The sequence below is a fragment of the Sus scrofa genome, chromosome 13 (genome assembly GCF_000003025.6).
Source record: "Sus scrofa isolate TJ Tabasco breed Duroc chromosome 13, Sscrofa11.1, whole genome shotgun sequence".
NCBI classification, from domain to species: domain Eukaryota; kingdom Metazoa; phylum Chordata; class Mammalia; order Artiodactyla; family Suidae; genus Sus; species Sus scrofa.
In genome coordinates, this window is record NC_010455.5 from 137922075 (window position 1) to 137937623 (window position 15549).

The following is a 15549-nucleotide window of genomic DNA, read 5'->3' on the forward strand; positions in this document are numbered from 1 at the left end:
GGTGTAAGTAAGATGCTGCCTAATGACTCCTACCTCCTATCTGTCATGCCTTCACATAGTATCTTTTCATATCATGTCAGGGTTGGTCTATGTGACCAACAGACTATGGCAGATGTGATACTATGTCACTTTTGAGGCTGAGTTGCAGAAGGTACTGTAGTACTTTTCCCCATCTGCCCGTCCCCCTCCCCCATAACTCTCTGTGGGAAGCCAGCTAGTGTGTCATGACTTCAAGTCCTTGGGAGAGGCCCTCAAAGCAGGGAACTGAGGTCTCTGGCAGCAGCCATGTGAGTGAGCTTAGAGCTGACTCTCCAGTCCTTGCCAAGCCTTCAGATGACTGCAGCCCCAACCCAACATCTTGATAGCAACCTTATGGGTGATCCTGAGCCAGAATCACCCAGCTAAGCTGCTCTCAGATTCCTGAGATAATAAACACTTGTTATGTAAGGCCACTATGTTTGGGGCTAATTTGGTATGCAGCAGTACAAAACTAATCATGCCAAATAAATTTGGTATTTATTTAGATGTATTGCCTAAAATACAAACTTCTTTGGGATATAAATCTTTCATGAGAGTGCAACTGCCTTTAAAATGTTTCATGCAGTTTCCCCAGTTCCTAATGTGCTCTTTGGTAAGAGATTGGATTTGAACTACAACTTGAAGGTAGAGTGAACAGAATTCCCTAAAGGACTAGATATGGGAAGGAGATAAAGAGGAATCAAGGTGACACCCGTGTTTGGGCCTAAGTAACGAGGAGGATGGAGTCAATATCAACTAAGATGGGAAAACCTATGGATGATGCAGGTAGGTGGGGTGAGGTGAGATGATGAGGAGTTTCATTTTGGAATGTTATGTTTGTGTCATATGTTTTTAGACAATCAGGTAAGGAAGTCTGCCAGGCAGTGAGAATAGTAGGCATTGGAGTTCATGAGAGAATCTTGACTGGTCCTATAATTGAGAGTTGAGGGTGCAAAAACAGTATTAAAAGCCATTAGGTCTCCAGAGTACTGCATGTAGACAAAGAGGAGAAAAGAACTGAGTCACCTCATTAAGGAAAATGAGGAAAGAAGAATGAGAATGAACAGCGAGTGGCGCGTGGTAGGAAAAAAACTAGTGTGGTGTCCTAGCAGTAAGCGAAGAAAGTGCATCTAGGAGGAGGGAGCCTTCGTTGGGTCAAATGCTGCCAAGATCAAGCAAAATGAGGACTGAAAAGTGGCTGTTGAATTCAGCAACCATGAGATCATTAGTGACCTTGACAAGAGCTCTTTTGGTGGAGGGGTAGGGGTAAAGCCTGCCTGGAATGGATTTAAGAAAAATGTGAGGAGAGGAACTGAGAGTGAGTAATGACAAACTCGATTGAGAAATTCTGCTGCCAGGGGAAGAAAAGAAACAGTAACTACAGGGAAACTGGGGTCAAAGATAGTTTTGTTGTTGTAGCAAAAAAAAAAAAAAAAAGAAAAAAAAAACAAACCCCACCCTCCCAATTCTTTAGCTCTCCATAGAGACCTGTTCAAAGCTTTGAGTTAATTCATAGCATCTTGCCTTAAGAATATGGTGGTTTTGATGGATTTCCTAATCACTTGTGTGGCCTCTAATCTGCCTTCATGCTCTAAGTGATTAATAATAACTGTAACAATCAAGAAAGAAGACAAATTAATTACCTTTGTAGTCAGAAAACTCAACCAGGGCTGAATTCTCCTCTGGGAAATACTGGACACGGGTAACTCCTTCTCCTCCATTTTGGGGATTTTCAAAGACTATTGTTACATAATTATTATCAACATCAGGTGGTAGATTTTCAGCTCTAGTGGTTCCTGATGGTTACTGAAATCTTGGGAAAATCTGACGTTGCCAGATTCTGTGGTAGCTGTTACAAACATTAACAAGCATCTTGACATCTGCAAATAAATATCAGTTTATTGGCACTGACATTTCATTTAAAATCAGAAGAAAACAGATTTTTTAATGTAATTTGATTTAGAGGCTACAACTAACAATTAAAATTTAGATGCTAAATTTCTCTGTAAAGTTAGAAGTGTCACCTTCAGCCCATCCCATATGGCCTGCTGTGAATGCACAGCTATGTTTAACAGTGACCTCCATCTGAGACCATTTTGATCAGTTTACCTCTCCAGATGAAATCAAGTATGTGTAGCTTCTCTGTAAGCTGGTAATAGAAACAAGGATTATAAAACAATATTGTTTACTAAAACTAACTTCTCCCTGTTCGCCCTACTAACTTTACCATATCTTAATCTCTATTTGGACATGTCATGTTCATAAAAATGAAGCCCTATAACTATTAAAACTCACTGGAAATTGAAGGACATATACAGTGATGAAGAAGATACACTTAGAAGTCAGAATGTCTAAATCGGAATTCTGATGCAAAATATTTACTAGCTAGGAGTTCCCGTCGTGGCGCAATGGAAACGAATCCGACTAGGAACCATGAGGTTATGGCTTCGATCCCTGGCCTCGATCAGTGGGTTAAGGATCTGGCATTGCCGTGAGCTGTGGTGTAGGTCACAGACATGGTTTGGATCCTAGGTTGCTGTGGCTGTGGTGTAGGCCAGCGGCTACAGCTCTGATTTGACCCCTAGCCTGGGAGCCTCCATATGTCATGGGTGTGGCCCTAAAAAGACCAAAACAAAACAAAACAAAACAAAATATTTACTAGCTCTGGGGCTGTGAGCAAGTCGTTTAATCCTCTTAGAGCAGATTTCTTCATCTGTAAAGTGAGGATAATAATAGTACCTATCTCACAGAGCTATATGTTATGAGATAAAGTAAGTAAAAACTTAGCACAGTACTTGGCATAGAGCACATGATAAATATTAGTTATTTGTACTAGAAGTAATAAATTCATATTCTTTCACAAGTCTCTTACTGGGAGATAGGAAGGCACACCTTTTTTTTTAAGTGGATAAAATTAGTCTGTTTTATTTTTTATTTAAAAAAAAGCGAGTACTACTCATTGTAATAGTAAATAATTTCTGATGTAAGCTTATTAAACCATGAATTTTCCCTTTGGCTAAGCTAATGACCACTATTAGGGATGCTACTCTATTTTTTAATTTTTTTGAAGCATAGTTGATTTACAGTATTGTTAGTTTCTGTGAACAAAGTGATTCAGTCGTGTGTGTGTGTGTGTGTGTATAAATAAATATATTTATTTTCCTTTTCAAATTCTTTTCTGTTATGGTTTATCACCTGATATTGAGTATAGTTCCCTGTATACAGTAGGACCTTGTTGTTTATCCATCTTATATATAGTAATTTGGCTCTGATAATCCCAAATTCCCAATCCTTCCCTCTCCCACCTCCACCCTTGGCAAGCACAAGTCTTTTCAGAAAAAGCACAGCTTTTAAAGGAACCACTGTGGAGGGAGTTCCCTTCGTGGCTCAGTGGTTAACTAACCTGACAGGGACCCATGAGGATGCAGGTTCAATCCCTGGTCTCGCTCAGTGGGTTAAGGATCCTGTGTTGCCGTGAGCTGTGGTGTAGGTTGCAGACACAACTCGGATCCCGAGTTGCTGTGGCTGTGGCGTAGGCCAGCAGCTGTAGCTCTGATTCGACCCTTAGCCTGCCTGGAAACTACCATATGCCACGAGTGTGCCCCTAAAAAGAACCATTTTGGGATTCCTAGAATCTCAAAGTAGGATAAAATCACAATTTGCAAATGAAGCGTTAAAAGTTATTGTCTGTCTTACCAATATTTTTGAGAAAGATGACAGCAACTTTAATGCTGGATATCACTTCCACCCTGAAGTCATCATTGGCATCTGACAGGGCACTAATTAACTTCGCAAGCAAGGAGTTGATGTCCATGAATACCCTCAGGCAGTGTCTTGTATATTATAAAATGCAACCAAAGGGGAGCTTGTGAAGAGTCTTTTGAAAACATGTCTGTTTCTTCTACTTCCGTTTCATTCATTTTATCCACTCCTCTGAAAACTATTACTTTTGTACCGAGAACTTCCAACTTAGCAACTTTTAAGGAGACAGAAACACTGAAGATGTTAGTTTTTATATCTGATTTGAGATTTGAACGTCTTCAGCCTTTATATTACTTTCTGATGTTTTAAGTACTTTGGAAGAAAACAGATTTCATTCACTGCCTTATTTTTTAAAAAAGAGAATGGTAACTCTTTGGCTCAATGATTACATACAGTTAAACATTATACTTTGTAAAGTCAGATTTACTCACCAAATCACAGGGAAGACAAGTAACAAACATGACAGTAAATGATGGTGCCTGTTCACTGATATAAATTAATAGAGCTACAACTTATTGAAAAGAAGTTTCTTCTACCACATAATGAAAGGGTAATCTACAGAGAGAACCGAAATACAAAACTTCTGCATATTCACGAAGAAGATTGGGTATGGGGGCAATATTTACAGGGAGAATAGAGACTCTTACTTCCACTTTTCATTGTTTTTAACCCTTAAAGGAGAAATAAAGGAATTTTTCCCTTAGCATGATAAAGAAGCTTATTCTGAACTCAGAAGCCAGTAGTAGTCATAGTTAAGAAACATGATACTCTCCATAGAAGTAGTAAAAAATAAAAGGAAACAAAAATCAAATGTGTTCTGTTACCACTTCTACTCAGTATATTATTTGGACATCTTCCTGATCGCCAAAATAAAATGGGGAAAAGAAATGAGGATAAATGTGAAAAGAAAAGCCCCAAACAGCCATTCTCTATGGATAATAGAACCACCTATTGTGAAGATTTAAAAATCAGTAACACCATCAAGAAAGTGAATAGAAAACCCAGAGAATGGGAGAAAATATGTGCCAGTCACATATAGCTGATAAGGGACTTGTATCAAGAATGTATAAAGACCTTTTACAACTCAGCTATTAAAAAAAAATCCAATTTAAAAATAGGCAAAGAATTAAATTGACATTTCTCCAGAAAAGATATTCACATGGCCAATAAGGGGGAAAAAAAGGATGCTCAATGTTATTAGTCACTAAGAAAATGCAAAACCACGATGAGATGCCACTTCATACCTACTAACTAGGATAACTAAGAACAACAATAACAAAAAGACAATAATAAGTGTTGTCCAGGATGTGAAGAAATTGGAACCCTCATACATTGCTGGTGAGGTATTAAGTGATACAACCACTTAGCAAAAGTTTTGCAGTTCCTCAAAAAAGTAGAGGTACCATATGACCCAGAAATGTCACTCCCAGGCAGGTATATACCTGAAAGACATGAAACATAGATCCACACAAAAACTTTTACACATATGCTAAAGACAAAGCGTGTCCTCCAAGTTTCATGTTAAAACCCTAATCTTCAATGTGATGCTCTTTGGAGGTAGAGTCAAATGGGAGATAATTAAGGTTAGATGAAATATTGAGGGTAGAGTCCCTATGATGGAATTAGTGCCTTATAAAGAAATGATGACATGATGAGAGAAGCTCTGCTCCCTCTCTCCACACCAGGTGAGAAAATAGCAAGAAGGGATCATCTGCCAAAAAAAAAGTCCCTCACCAAGAACCCAATCATGCTGGCATCTTGACCTCACATTTCCAGCCTCCAGAACTATTAGAAATTAATGTTTGCTGTTTAAGCCACTCTGTCTATGGTATTTGTTATAGCAGCCCAAACTGACTGAGACAGTAAATATTCACAGCAACATTCTTCTCAGTAGTCAAAAATTAAAACAACCCGAATGTCCATCATTAATGAACGGGTAAATAAAATGTGCTATATCATGCAATGGAGTACTGTTTGGCAATAAACAGTAACGAAGTTCTGATACATTCTGCAACATGAATGAACCTTGGAAACGTGCTTAGTGAAGGAAATCAGACTCAAAAGTCCACATATTGTATGATTCCATTTATATGAAATGTCTGGAATACATAAATTCATGAGGAAAATGTATTAGTGATTACCAGGGTCTGTGGGGAGTGACTGCAAGTGCATAATGAGTTTCTTTTGGGTGGACAAATATTTCTAGAAATAGTTGGTAGTGAGCACTAAATATACTGAAAACCACTGAACTGTACACTTTAAAGAGTGAATTTTGTGGCATGTAAATTATATCTCAATAAAGCTATTACCAAAAAAAAATCTGTAAACAAATTCTTAGAGAATATGGTAGATAAGGCTACATGAGACTTTATTAAGAAAATTGCTAAATTTTAATGGCAAAAATAAAGTCTCAATAGATACTCTCTTTTCTTGCATAAATAAACCACAAATGATATTAGTCAAATTAAATTATAGATATAATAATCTGTGTGTGTGTGTCTTTTTAAGGCTGCACCTGTGGCATATGGAAGTTCCAGGCTAGGGGTCAAATTGGAGCTGCAGCTGCCGGCCTACACCACAGCCACAACCACACCAGATCCGAGCCATGTCTGCAGCCTACACCACAGCTCACTGCAACGCTGGATCCTTAACCCACTGAGCCAGACCAGGGTTCAAACCTGCATCCTCAAGGATACTAGTCAGGTTTGTTACCACTGAGCCACAATGGAAACTCCTAAAATCTTTTAATTCAAGCCCAATTAAGACACCAACATAATAAAGTATAAAATTTGATAAAGTGAAAGCAAAATGTATTTAAAAAATAAAATAATACCAAAGAAAATGATAAGGGACTTGGCATGCTACATCTAAAATGCACCTGTCGGATTTCCCATCGTGGCCCAGCAGAAACAAATCTGACTAGTAACAGGTTCAATCCCTGGCCTTGCTCAATGGACTAAGGATCTGGCGTTGCCATGAGCTGTGGTGTAGGGTGCAGACTCAGCTTGTGTGGCTGTGGAGTAGGCCAGCGGCTACAGCTCCAATTAGAGGCCTGTGAACCTCCATATGCTGTGGGTGCGGCCCTAAAAAGACTAAATAAATAAATAAATAAATAAAATGCACCTTTATACAGATTAGAAGAAAGTATTTGCAAAAGACATATCTGATAAAGGTTGGTATCCAGAATATAAAAATAACTCTTAAAATTCAACAGTAAGAATACAAACAACCTGATTTAAAAATGGCAAAAGACCTCAACAAACACTTCACCGAAGAAGACATATAAATGGCAAAATAAGCGTATGAAAAGACGCTCACCATCGTATGTCATTAGAGAGTTTCAAATGAAAACAACAATGAGATATGACTCCACACCTATTAGAATGGTGAAAATCTAGAACACTGACAACACCAAATGCTGGCAAGGAGGTGGTGGAACAAGAACTCTCATTCATTTCTAGTAGGAATAAAAATGGTAAGTCACTTTGGAAGATAGTTTCTTATAAAACTAAAGGTGGTTTCTTATAAAACTAAACATACTCTTCCCATACAATCCAGCAATCACACTCCTTGAAGTTAAAAATTTATGTCCACACAAAAACTTGCACATGGATGTTTACAGCAGATTTGTTCATAATTATCAAACCTTGGAAGCAATTAAGGTGTTCGACAACAGGTGAATGGGTAAACATGACAATGACATATTATTCAGTGCTTAAAAGAAATGAGCTATCAAGCCATGAAAAGACCTGGAAGAATCTTAAATGTATGCTACTCTTTGAAATTAGCCAATCTGAAAAGGCTAGAGTATGAGTCCAGTTATATAACATTCTGGAAAAGGAAAAACTATGAGGCAATGAAAAAAAATCATGTTGCCAGGGATCAGAAGAAAGGGAAGGATGAACATCAGAGGATTTTTAGAGCAGTGAAACTAGTCTGTGTAATACTATAATAGTAGATACAGATACATGTCACTAAGCATTTGTCAACACCAAGAGTGAACTCTTAAGATAAACCATGGACTCTGAGTGACAATAATGTTTCTTTGTAGATTCATCAGTTGTAACAAAAGTACCACCAGAATGCTGGATGATGACAGTGGGAGAGGTTGTGCTGTGGGAACAGGTGGTATATGGGAACTTACTGCATCCTCAACTCAGTTTTGTTGTGGGTCTAAAACTGCTCCAAAAAAGAGAGTCTAGGGAGTTCCCGTCATGGCGTAGCAGTAACAATCCTGACTAGCATCCAGGAGGACATGGGTTCAAACCCTGGCCTCACTCAGTGGTTAAGGACCCAGCATTGCTGTGAGCTGTGATATAGGTCACAGCTGCGATTCCAATCCAGCGTTGCTGTGGTTATGGCATAGGCTGCTAGCTACAAGTCCTATCTGACCCCTGGGAACTTCCATATACCTCGGGTGCAGCCCTAAAAAGACCAAAAAATAAAAATAAATAAATAAAGTCTATTTTTTAAATGAACTTTTAAGTAGTAATTATAAAACTAAATAGTTCTAAATTAAGAATACACAATTTGACAAGTACAATAGAAATTCCAGAAATAAGTCTTAATCTAACAAAAAGCTTAACCTATTAAATATTAATAAGAGAGTAGAGAGATTAATCATAATTTAATAAATATTGTAAGAGGATTTGTTCTCATCATGAAGAAAAATACATGTCAATTCATATCTCATAATCAACAACTAGTCACAATAGTATTAATCCCTGATGGGTTGAAAATGTTAACTTTATTATTATTTTATTTTTTATTTTTTATTTTTTGTCTTTTTGCCTTTCCTAGGGCCACTCCCACAACATATGGAGGTTCCCAGGCTAGGGGTCTAATTGGAGCTGCAGCCGCCCGCCTACACCACAGCCATAGCAACGCGAGATCTGAGCCCCTTGTGCAATCTACACCACAGCTCACGGCAGCACTGGATCCTTAACTCACTGAGCAAGGCCAGGGATGAAACTTGCAACCTCATGGTTCCTAGTCAGTTTCGTTAACCACTGAGCCACAACAGGAACTCCGAAAATGTTAAGTTTACAGACTCTAAAATTAGCAGAATAAATGCTCTATATTTTTTTAACTAATTGTGTAAAGTAAAAAAAAAAAAAAAAAAAAAAAAAAAAAAATTCAACTAATGAAACAAAAGAGATCTACAGATAGCAATTTAAATGGACACATAAAATCCTAAAACAATAACAAAAAATAGAAAGATATCTACAACATAGAACATACTCAAAAAATGCAGATCAATATATTAACACAGTGGAGCATCAGGCTCTCTCTCCTCAGCCAGGGCAGTAAATTGTCTATTTCCAGAAATGGAACAGGAAATGTCAGGTCTTTGCTTCCATGTGAAAAATCAACATATTCTTCCATCATATGATTAATGAATTCATATAATTAAACTTTAGATGGAGCTTTAGAAATATCAGTGTTGGAGTTCCCGCTGTGGTACCTGTTCACACTAGCTACAGTGAAAAGACTTATAAATCTTATGGTATAGGGTAAAATATTCAGAAGCCTTTTGTCTCAGTGGTGGAAAAATTAGCTGTAGATTAAGGGCTACTCTCCTCCCTCCTAACAAAGCTTAAAAGTAAGACTCAAAGAGATCAGATTGTTTCAAATTAACTCTGACCCAGATAAAAAGCTCAAAAAAATTAAAGTACAAGAATATCCAGAACTCAACAAAGCAAAATTTACACTTGACATTTCAATCAAAAATTACCAGGCATGCAAAGAACCAGCAATATATGAGGCATAATATGGAGAAAAATAAATTAATTGAAGCTAACCTAGTATTTATGACATATATATGACACAACTGACAGAATTAGTAGACAAAGATATGAAACAGTTATTATAACAATACTCCATACCTTTAAGAAGTAGAGGAAAACAGGAGTGTATTTAGCCGAGATAATATAAAAAAGAACCAAATCAAAATCTAGAGAGGAAAAAATATAACATTTGAGGTTAAAAATACACTGAATGTCGAAAAGATGCATGCAAGTTCATAGTGACACTATTTAGAATTGCCAAGATAAAGATGCAACCTAATTGTCCATCAACAGATGAATGGATAAAGAAGATGTAGTGTGTGTGTGTGTGTGTGTGTGTATTGTATAGAATATTACATATAGTAGAATATATAGAGAATATTATATATATGGTAGAATTCTACTCACCCACAAAAAAAAAGAATGAAGTTTTGCTATTTGCAGCAACATGGATGAACATAGAGACTATTATACTAAGTGAAATAAATCAGACAGAGAAAGACAAGTACAGTATGTATCATTTATATGTTGAATCTAAAAAAGAAAACAAACTTGTTATTATAAAAAAAAAAAGAAACAGACTCACAGATACAAAGAATAAACCAGTGGTTACTAGCAGGGAGAGGGGATTAAGAGGTACAAAAACTACTATGTATAAAATAAACAAGTTAATGATTCAGCGTTGCCGTGAGCTTGGTGTAGGTTGCAGATGCTGCTCAGATCCTGTGTTGCTGTGGCTGTGACATGGGCTGGCAGCTACAGCTCCGATTTGACCCCCTTGCCTGGGAATCTCCATATGCTGTGGGTGCAGCCCTAGAAAGACTAAAAAATAAACAAGCAGGAAGGATATATTGTACAACATGAGGAATATAACCAATATCTTATAATAACTATAAATGAAATATAACCTTTAAAAATTGTGAATCATTATGCTGTACACTTGTAATTTATGTAACATTATACATCAACCACACCTCAATTAAAAATTTTCCTTCTCAAAAAAATAAAATGCAAAAAAATACACTGAATGGAATGAACAGGATAATTTTATACTGCAGAAAGAAAAGATTAGTGAACTTTAGGACACAGCAACATAACTACACAAAATGAAAGACAGAGAAAAAAGTTAGAAAATAATAAGTAGAGAATTGGTGAGCTGTGGGACAACTTCAAGTAGACAAATATACATTGGTGAAAGAGTGAGAGAAGAGGGCAGAAGAAAATACTTGAAGAAGTAATGGCCAACACCTTTTTAAAACTTGAAAACTATAAACTCATGGATCCAAGATGCACAATGAACTCTAAATACAATAAAGATGGAAAAAAAAACTATTTATAGTGCCCCATAGACTGGAAAATAACTATATCAAAGAGGCTCACCCATGGGAGTGAGAGTTCTGAGCCCCACCTCAGGTTCCCATGCCTGAGGATCTGGCATTGGGAAGAGGAGCTCCCAGAGAATTTGGTGTCAAGGGCCAGCGGGGCTCGTGCACAGGAGCTCCACTGGACTGGGGGGAAATGGAGACTCCATTCTTGAAAGGCACACCCAGGCTTTCATGCACACTGGGTCCCAGGGCAAAGCAGAGACTCCATAGGAATCTGGGTCACACCTGCCTGGGTTTCTTGGAGGATCTCCTGGGAAAACAGATGGTGACTGTGGCTCATTGTGGGGAAGGTCATTGGAAGCAAAGGTCTTGGGGATAATCATCAGTGTGAACTCCTCTAGAAATGGCCATTTTGGAAAAATCTGACTCTACGCATCAGGGCTGAGAAGCCCCAGGCCAAACAACAAACCAAATGGGAACATAGCCCTACTCATCAGCAAACAGGCTGCCTAAAGACTGCCCCCTTCAGGCACATGGCTGCCTCTAATCACACCCAGAGACAAAGCCCCACCCACCAGAGGGATAAGCGTCAGCTCCACCTACCAGTGGGCAGGCACCAGTCCCTCCCATCTGGAAGCCTACAGCAAACCCCTGTACCAACTTTAGCCATAAGGAGGACAGACATCAGAAGCAAGAGAGGCTAAAGCCCTGTTGTTTGCAAAAAGGAGAGCATACCAAAAATCTATACAAAATGAAAAGGCAGATAAAATTATGACTCAGATACAGGAACAAGAAAAAAACAAAACAACAGAAAAACAACTAAGTGATCTGGAGATTACCAACCTCCATGAAAAAGACTTTAGACAAATGATAGTAAAGATGATTCAAGATCTTGGAAATAAATTGGAGGCAAAGATTGATAAGTTACCAGGAACACTGAGAAAAGAAATAGAAGATTTAAGGACTAAGCAAGCAGAGATGCAAAATACAATAACTGAAATAAAAAATTCACTACAAGCAACCAACAACAGAATATAGGAGGCAGAAGAACAGATAAGTGAGGTGGAAGACAGACTAGTAGAAATCATTGACATGGAACAGAAAAGAAAAAAGATTGAAAAGAAATGAAGATAGTCTAAGAGAACTCTGGGGTAATGTTAAACACACCAACATCTGTATTATAGTGGTGCCAGAGGAATGAAAGAGAAAGGGCCAGAGAAAACATTTGAGAAATAATAGCTGAAAACTTCCCTAACATGGGAAAGGAATCACTCACTCAAATCCAGGAAGCACAATGAGTACCATGTAAAATAAGCCCAAGGAGGAAGACCCTGAGACATAAATTAATCAAACCAAAATTAAAGACAAAGAGAAAATACTGAAAGCAGCTAGGGAAAAGAAACACATAACATTCAAGTGACCCCTGATAAGGTTATCTGCAGATTTTTCAACAGAAACTCTGCAGGCCAGAAGGGAGTGGCACAATATACTTAAAGTGATGAAAGGAAAAAAAACCAACCAAGATTACTCTGCCCAGCAAGGCTCACATTCAGATTTGAAGGAGAAATCAAAAGCTTTACAGACAAGCAAAAGCTGAGAATTCAACACCACTAACCAGCTTTACAACAAATATTATAGGAACTTCTTGAGGTGAAAAAGAAAAGCCCACAACTAGAAACAAAAATATTACAAATGACAAGGCTCACCAGTAAAGGCATATATATAGTAAAAGTAGGAAATCATCTACATACAAATATGCTACCAAAATCAGAAGTCATGAGAAGAGGAGGGTACAAATGCAGGATACTGGAGATACACTTGCAATTAAGAGACCAACAACTTAAAACAATCGTGTATATATATAGACTCCTATATCAAAACTTGCTCGGGGAGTTAAGGATCTGGCGTTGCTGTGAGTTGAGGTGTAGGTCACAGACATGGCAGGGGTCCTGCATGGCTGTGGCTGTGGTGTAGGCTTACAGCTACAACTCTGATTTGACCCCCTAGCCTGGGAACTTCCATATGCCTCAGGTCCAGCCCTAAAAGGCAAAAAAAAAAAAAAAAGAAAAAAAAAAAGGCTCAAAGAAGTATATTTGTACAGCTGTGTTCATTACAGCGTTATTCACAATAGCCAAAAGTTGGAAGCAACCTAAGTGTCCATTGATTGAATAAACAAAGCGTGGTATATATTTACAATAAAATACTATTCAGCCTTGAAAAGGAAAAAAAAATTCTGACTTATGCTACAGCATGGACGAACCTTTAAAATATTAAGCTAAGTGAAATAAGCCTTCCTAAAAGACAAATAGTGTTTTAATTTTGCAAGATGAAAAGTTCGGGTTATTGGCTGCACAACAATGTGAAGGTACTTTAAAAAAAAAATCTAGTATTTGATAAATAAAGCTGGTATCCCGAGTTACTGAAAAAGTGATAATCTTTTTAAGTAAATGGTGTTAGGATTTAAGTACCAGAGGTAAAAATGTGAATACTCACATTTTTCTTTGGAAAAACAAGATTTCTCAAATCATACACACGAAAAAACTTCAAATGGATCAGAGATGTAAATGTAAAAAGTAAAATATTACAAATAGAAAAAAGCATGGATTACTATAACCTGGTATAGAGGAAAGTTTTTAAAATATGAATAAAACTCCAGACACAACAAAATGAAAGACTGGTAAATTTTACTACATAAAAACAAAAATGTGGAGCTCCCTTCACGGCTCAGCAAAAACAAATCTAATATTCACTAGAATGCAGGTTTGCATCCCTGGCCTTCCTCAATGGGTTAAGGATCCAGTGTCACTGTGGTGTAGGTCACAGATGCAGCTTGGACCTGGCCTTGCTATGCTGTGGCATAGGCCAGTGGCTACAGCTCCAATTCAGCCCCTAGCCTGGAAACCTCAATAGGCTGCAGGTGCAGCCCTAAAAAGACAAAAAAAAAAAAAAAAAAAAAAAAAGAAGAAAAAAGTCACAATACACCAAACTCAAAAAACAGACCACAAAAGGAGAAGATATTCATAAGGTATATCACAATAGAGGATTAATATCCCTAATTTACAAGGAACGTCTAAAATTTAAGGGGAAAGAAACCAAAAATTCTTTGGAAGAGAACACCTGCACTCTCTCCCAGGACAAGTCAAGGTGGTGATGCCTCCCCCAAGACTGCTCTTGAGGAAGGAGGTCTCGCCCCCCCCCTTTCCCCCCCCCCCCGCCCCCGAGGCAGAGCTTCCTGTGGTGTGTGCAAGACCAAGATGCCTAGCTGGGCTGCCAGTCACCCCTTCCTCCCAACCCCTCCCTCCCCGCTCCCCACCCCCCGGGGCCCCTCACCATCTTTCCAGATAAAGAGCTCCAGGAAGCCAGGAGGGTTCCTAGGCTCCTGGCAGAATTTCAACTTCTGGCCTCCTGACTTCTCAGGCTCTAGAAATTATGACTTAGAGGGCACTTCTTCTCAGGGTTGGGGCCCCAGCACTGCAGGACACTTCGACCAGCAGTGGGGGCCCAGGTGCAGTCCTCCTCAGCTCCACTTATCTGCCCTCACTGCCCCACCCAGCAGGCTGTACCTTGCTCTTCTTTCGCTTTCTTTTCTGTGAAAATTGCTTATAGCTGCTTTAGGATTATGTCACCTTTGGGAGACAGATGATGCTGTCAGGTAAATTCTGGGCTCAAAGTCCTGGGCTCTACAATAATGAATAACAAACAAATGAGTTGAATAGCCTCAATCAACTGCACATGTACAATGGGCATAGCCATAACTACTTTATGATGTTATCCTGAAGCTTAAATGAGCTAAGGTCTGTAGAGTGGCATATTTTATTTTATTTTTTATTTTATTTTGTCTTTTTAGGGCTTTACCCATGGCATATGGAAGTTCCCAGGCTAGGGGTCGAATTGGAGCTGCAGGTGCCAGACTATGCCTCAGTCACAGCAACGTGGGATCCAAGCCATGTCTGTGATCTACACCATAGCTCACAGCAATGCCAGATCCTTAACCTACTGAGCAAGGTCAGGGATCAAACCTGCATCCTCATGGATACCAGTCGGGTTCATTACTGCTGAACCATAACGGAAACTCCCTGGCATATTTTATTTTTAAAAAACCAATATGGAGTTCCTGTTATGGTGCAGCAGAAACAAATCCGACTAGGAAGCATGAGGTTGTGGGTTTGATTCCTGGCCTCCCTCAGTGGGTTAAGGATCTGGCATTGCTGTGGACTGTGTTGTAGGTCTCAGATGTGGCTCAGATCCTATGTTGCTATGGCTGTGGATGGCAGCTCTTGCTCCGATTGGACCCCTAGACTGGGAACCTCCATATGCCACAGGTGTGGCCCTAAAAAGCAAAACAAACAAACAAATATGCTGTTCCCTTTTCTTCTAGGCATTCACTTCCTACCCCATCCCACTTTCCCTACACACTCATCTTCAGAAAAATACACTGGGTCCTTTTCATGTCCCCTAAGATAGGGCTGGAATCAGGTGCTTTGCTAGCCTAACAAGGTATTTTGTTGTTGTTGTTGTCTTTTTAGGGCCACGCTTGTGGCATGTGGAAGTTCCCAGGCTAGGGGTCAAATTGGAGCTGTAGCTGCTGGTCTGCAGCACAGCCACAGCAATGGCAGATCCGAGCCATGTCTGCAACCTATGCCACAGCTCACAGCAAG

At 38.8% G+C, this 15549-nt stretch overlaps 1 protein-coding gene across 1 annotated transcript in view; it reads right to left on the reverse strand.

The window, feature by feature from the left end:
• The window catches only part of LOC100520273 (poly [ADP-ribose] polymerase 15), a gene marked incomplete at its 5' end in the record, with an annotated part of 54211 nt that extends 39896 nt beyond the window's left edge, over positions 1 to 14315 (reverse strand). Inside the window, 2 exon segments of the mRNA XM_021069823.1 lie at positions 9666 to 9733; positions 14222 to 14315. Coding sequence (XP_020925482.1) covers positions 9666 to 9733; positions 14222 to 14315 — 162 coding nt within the window.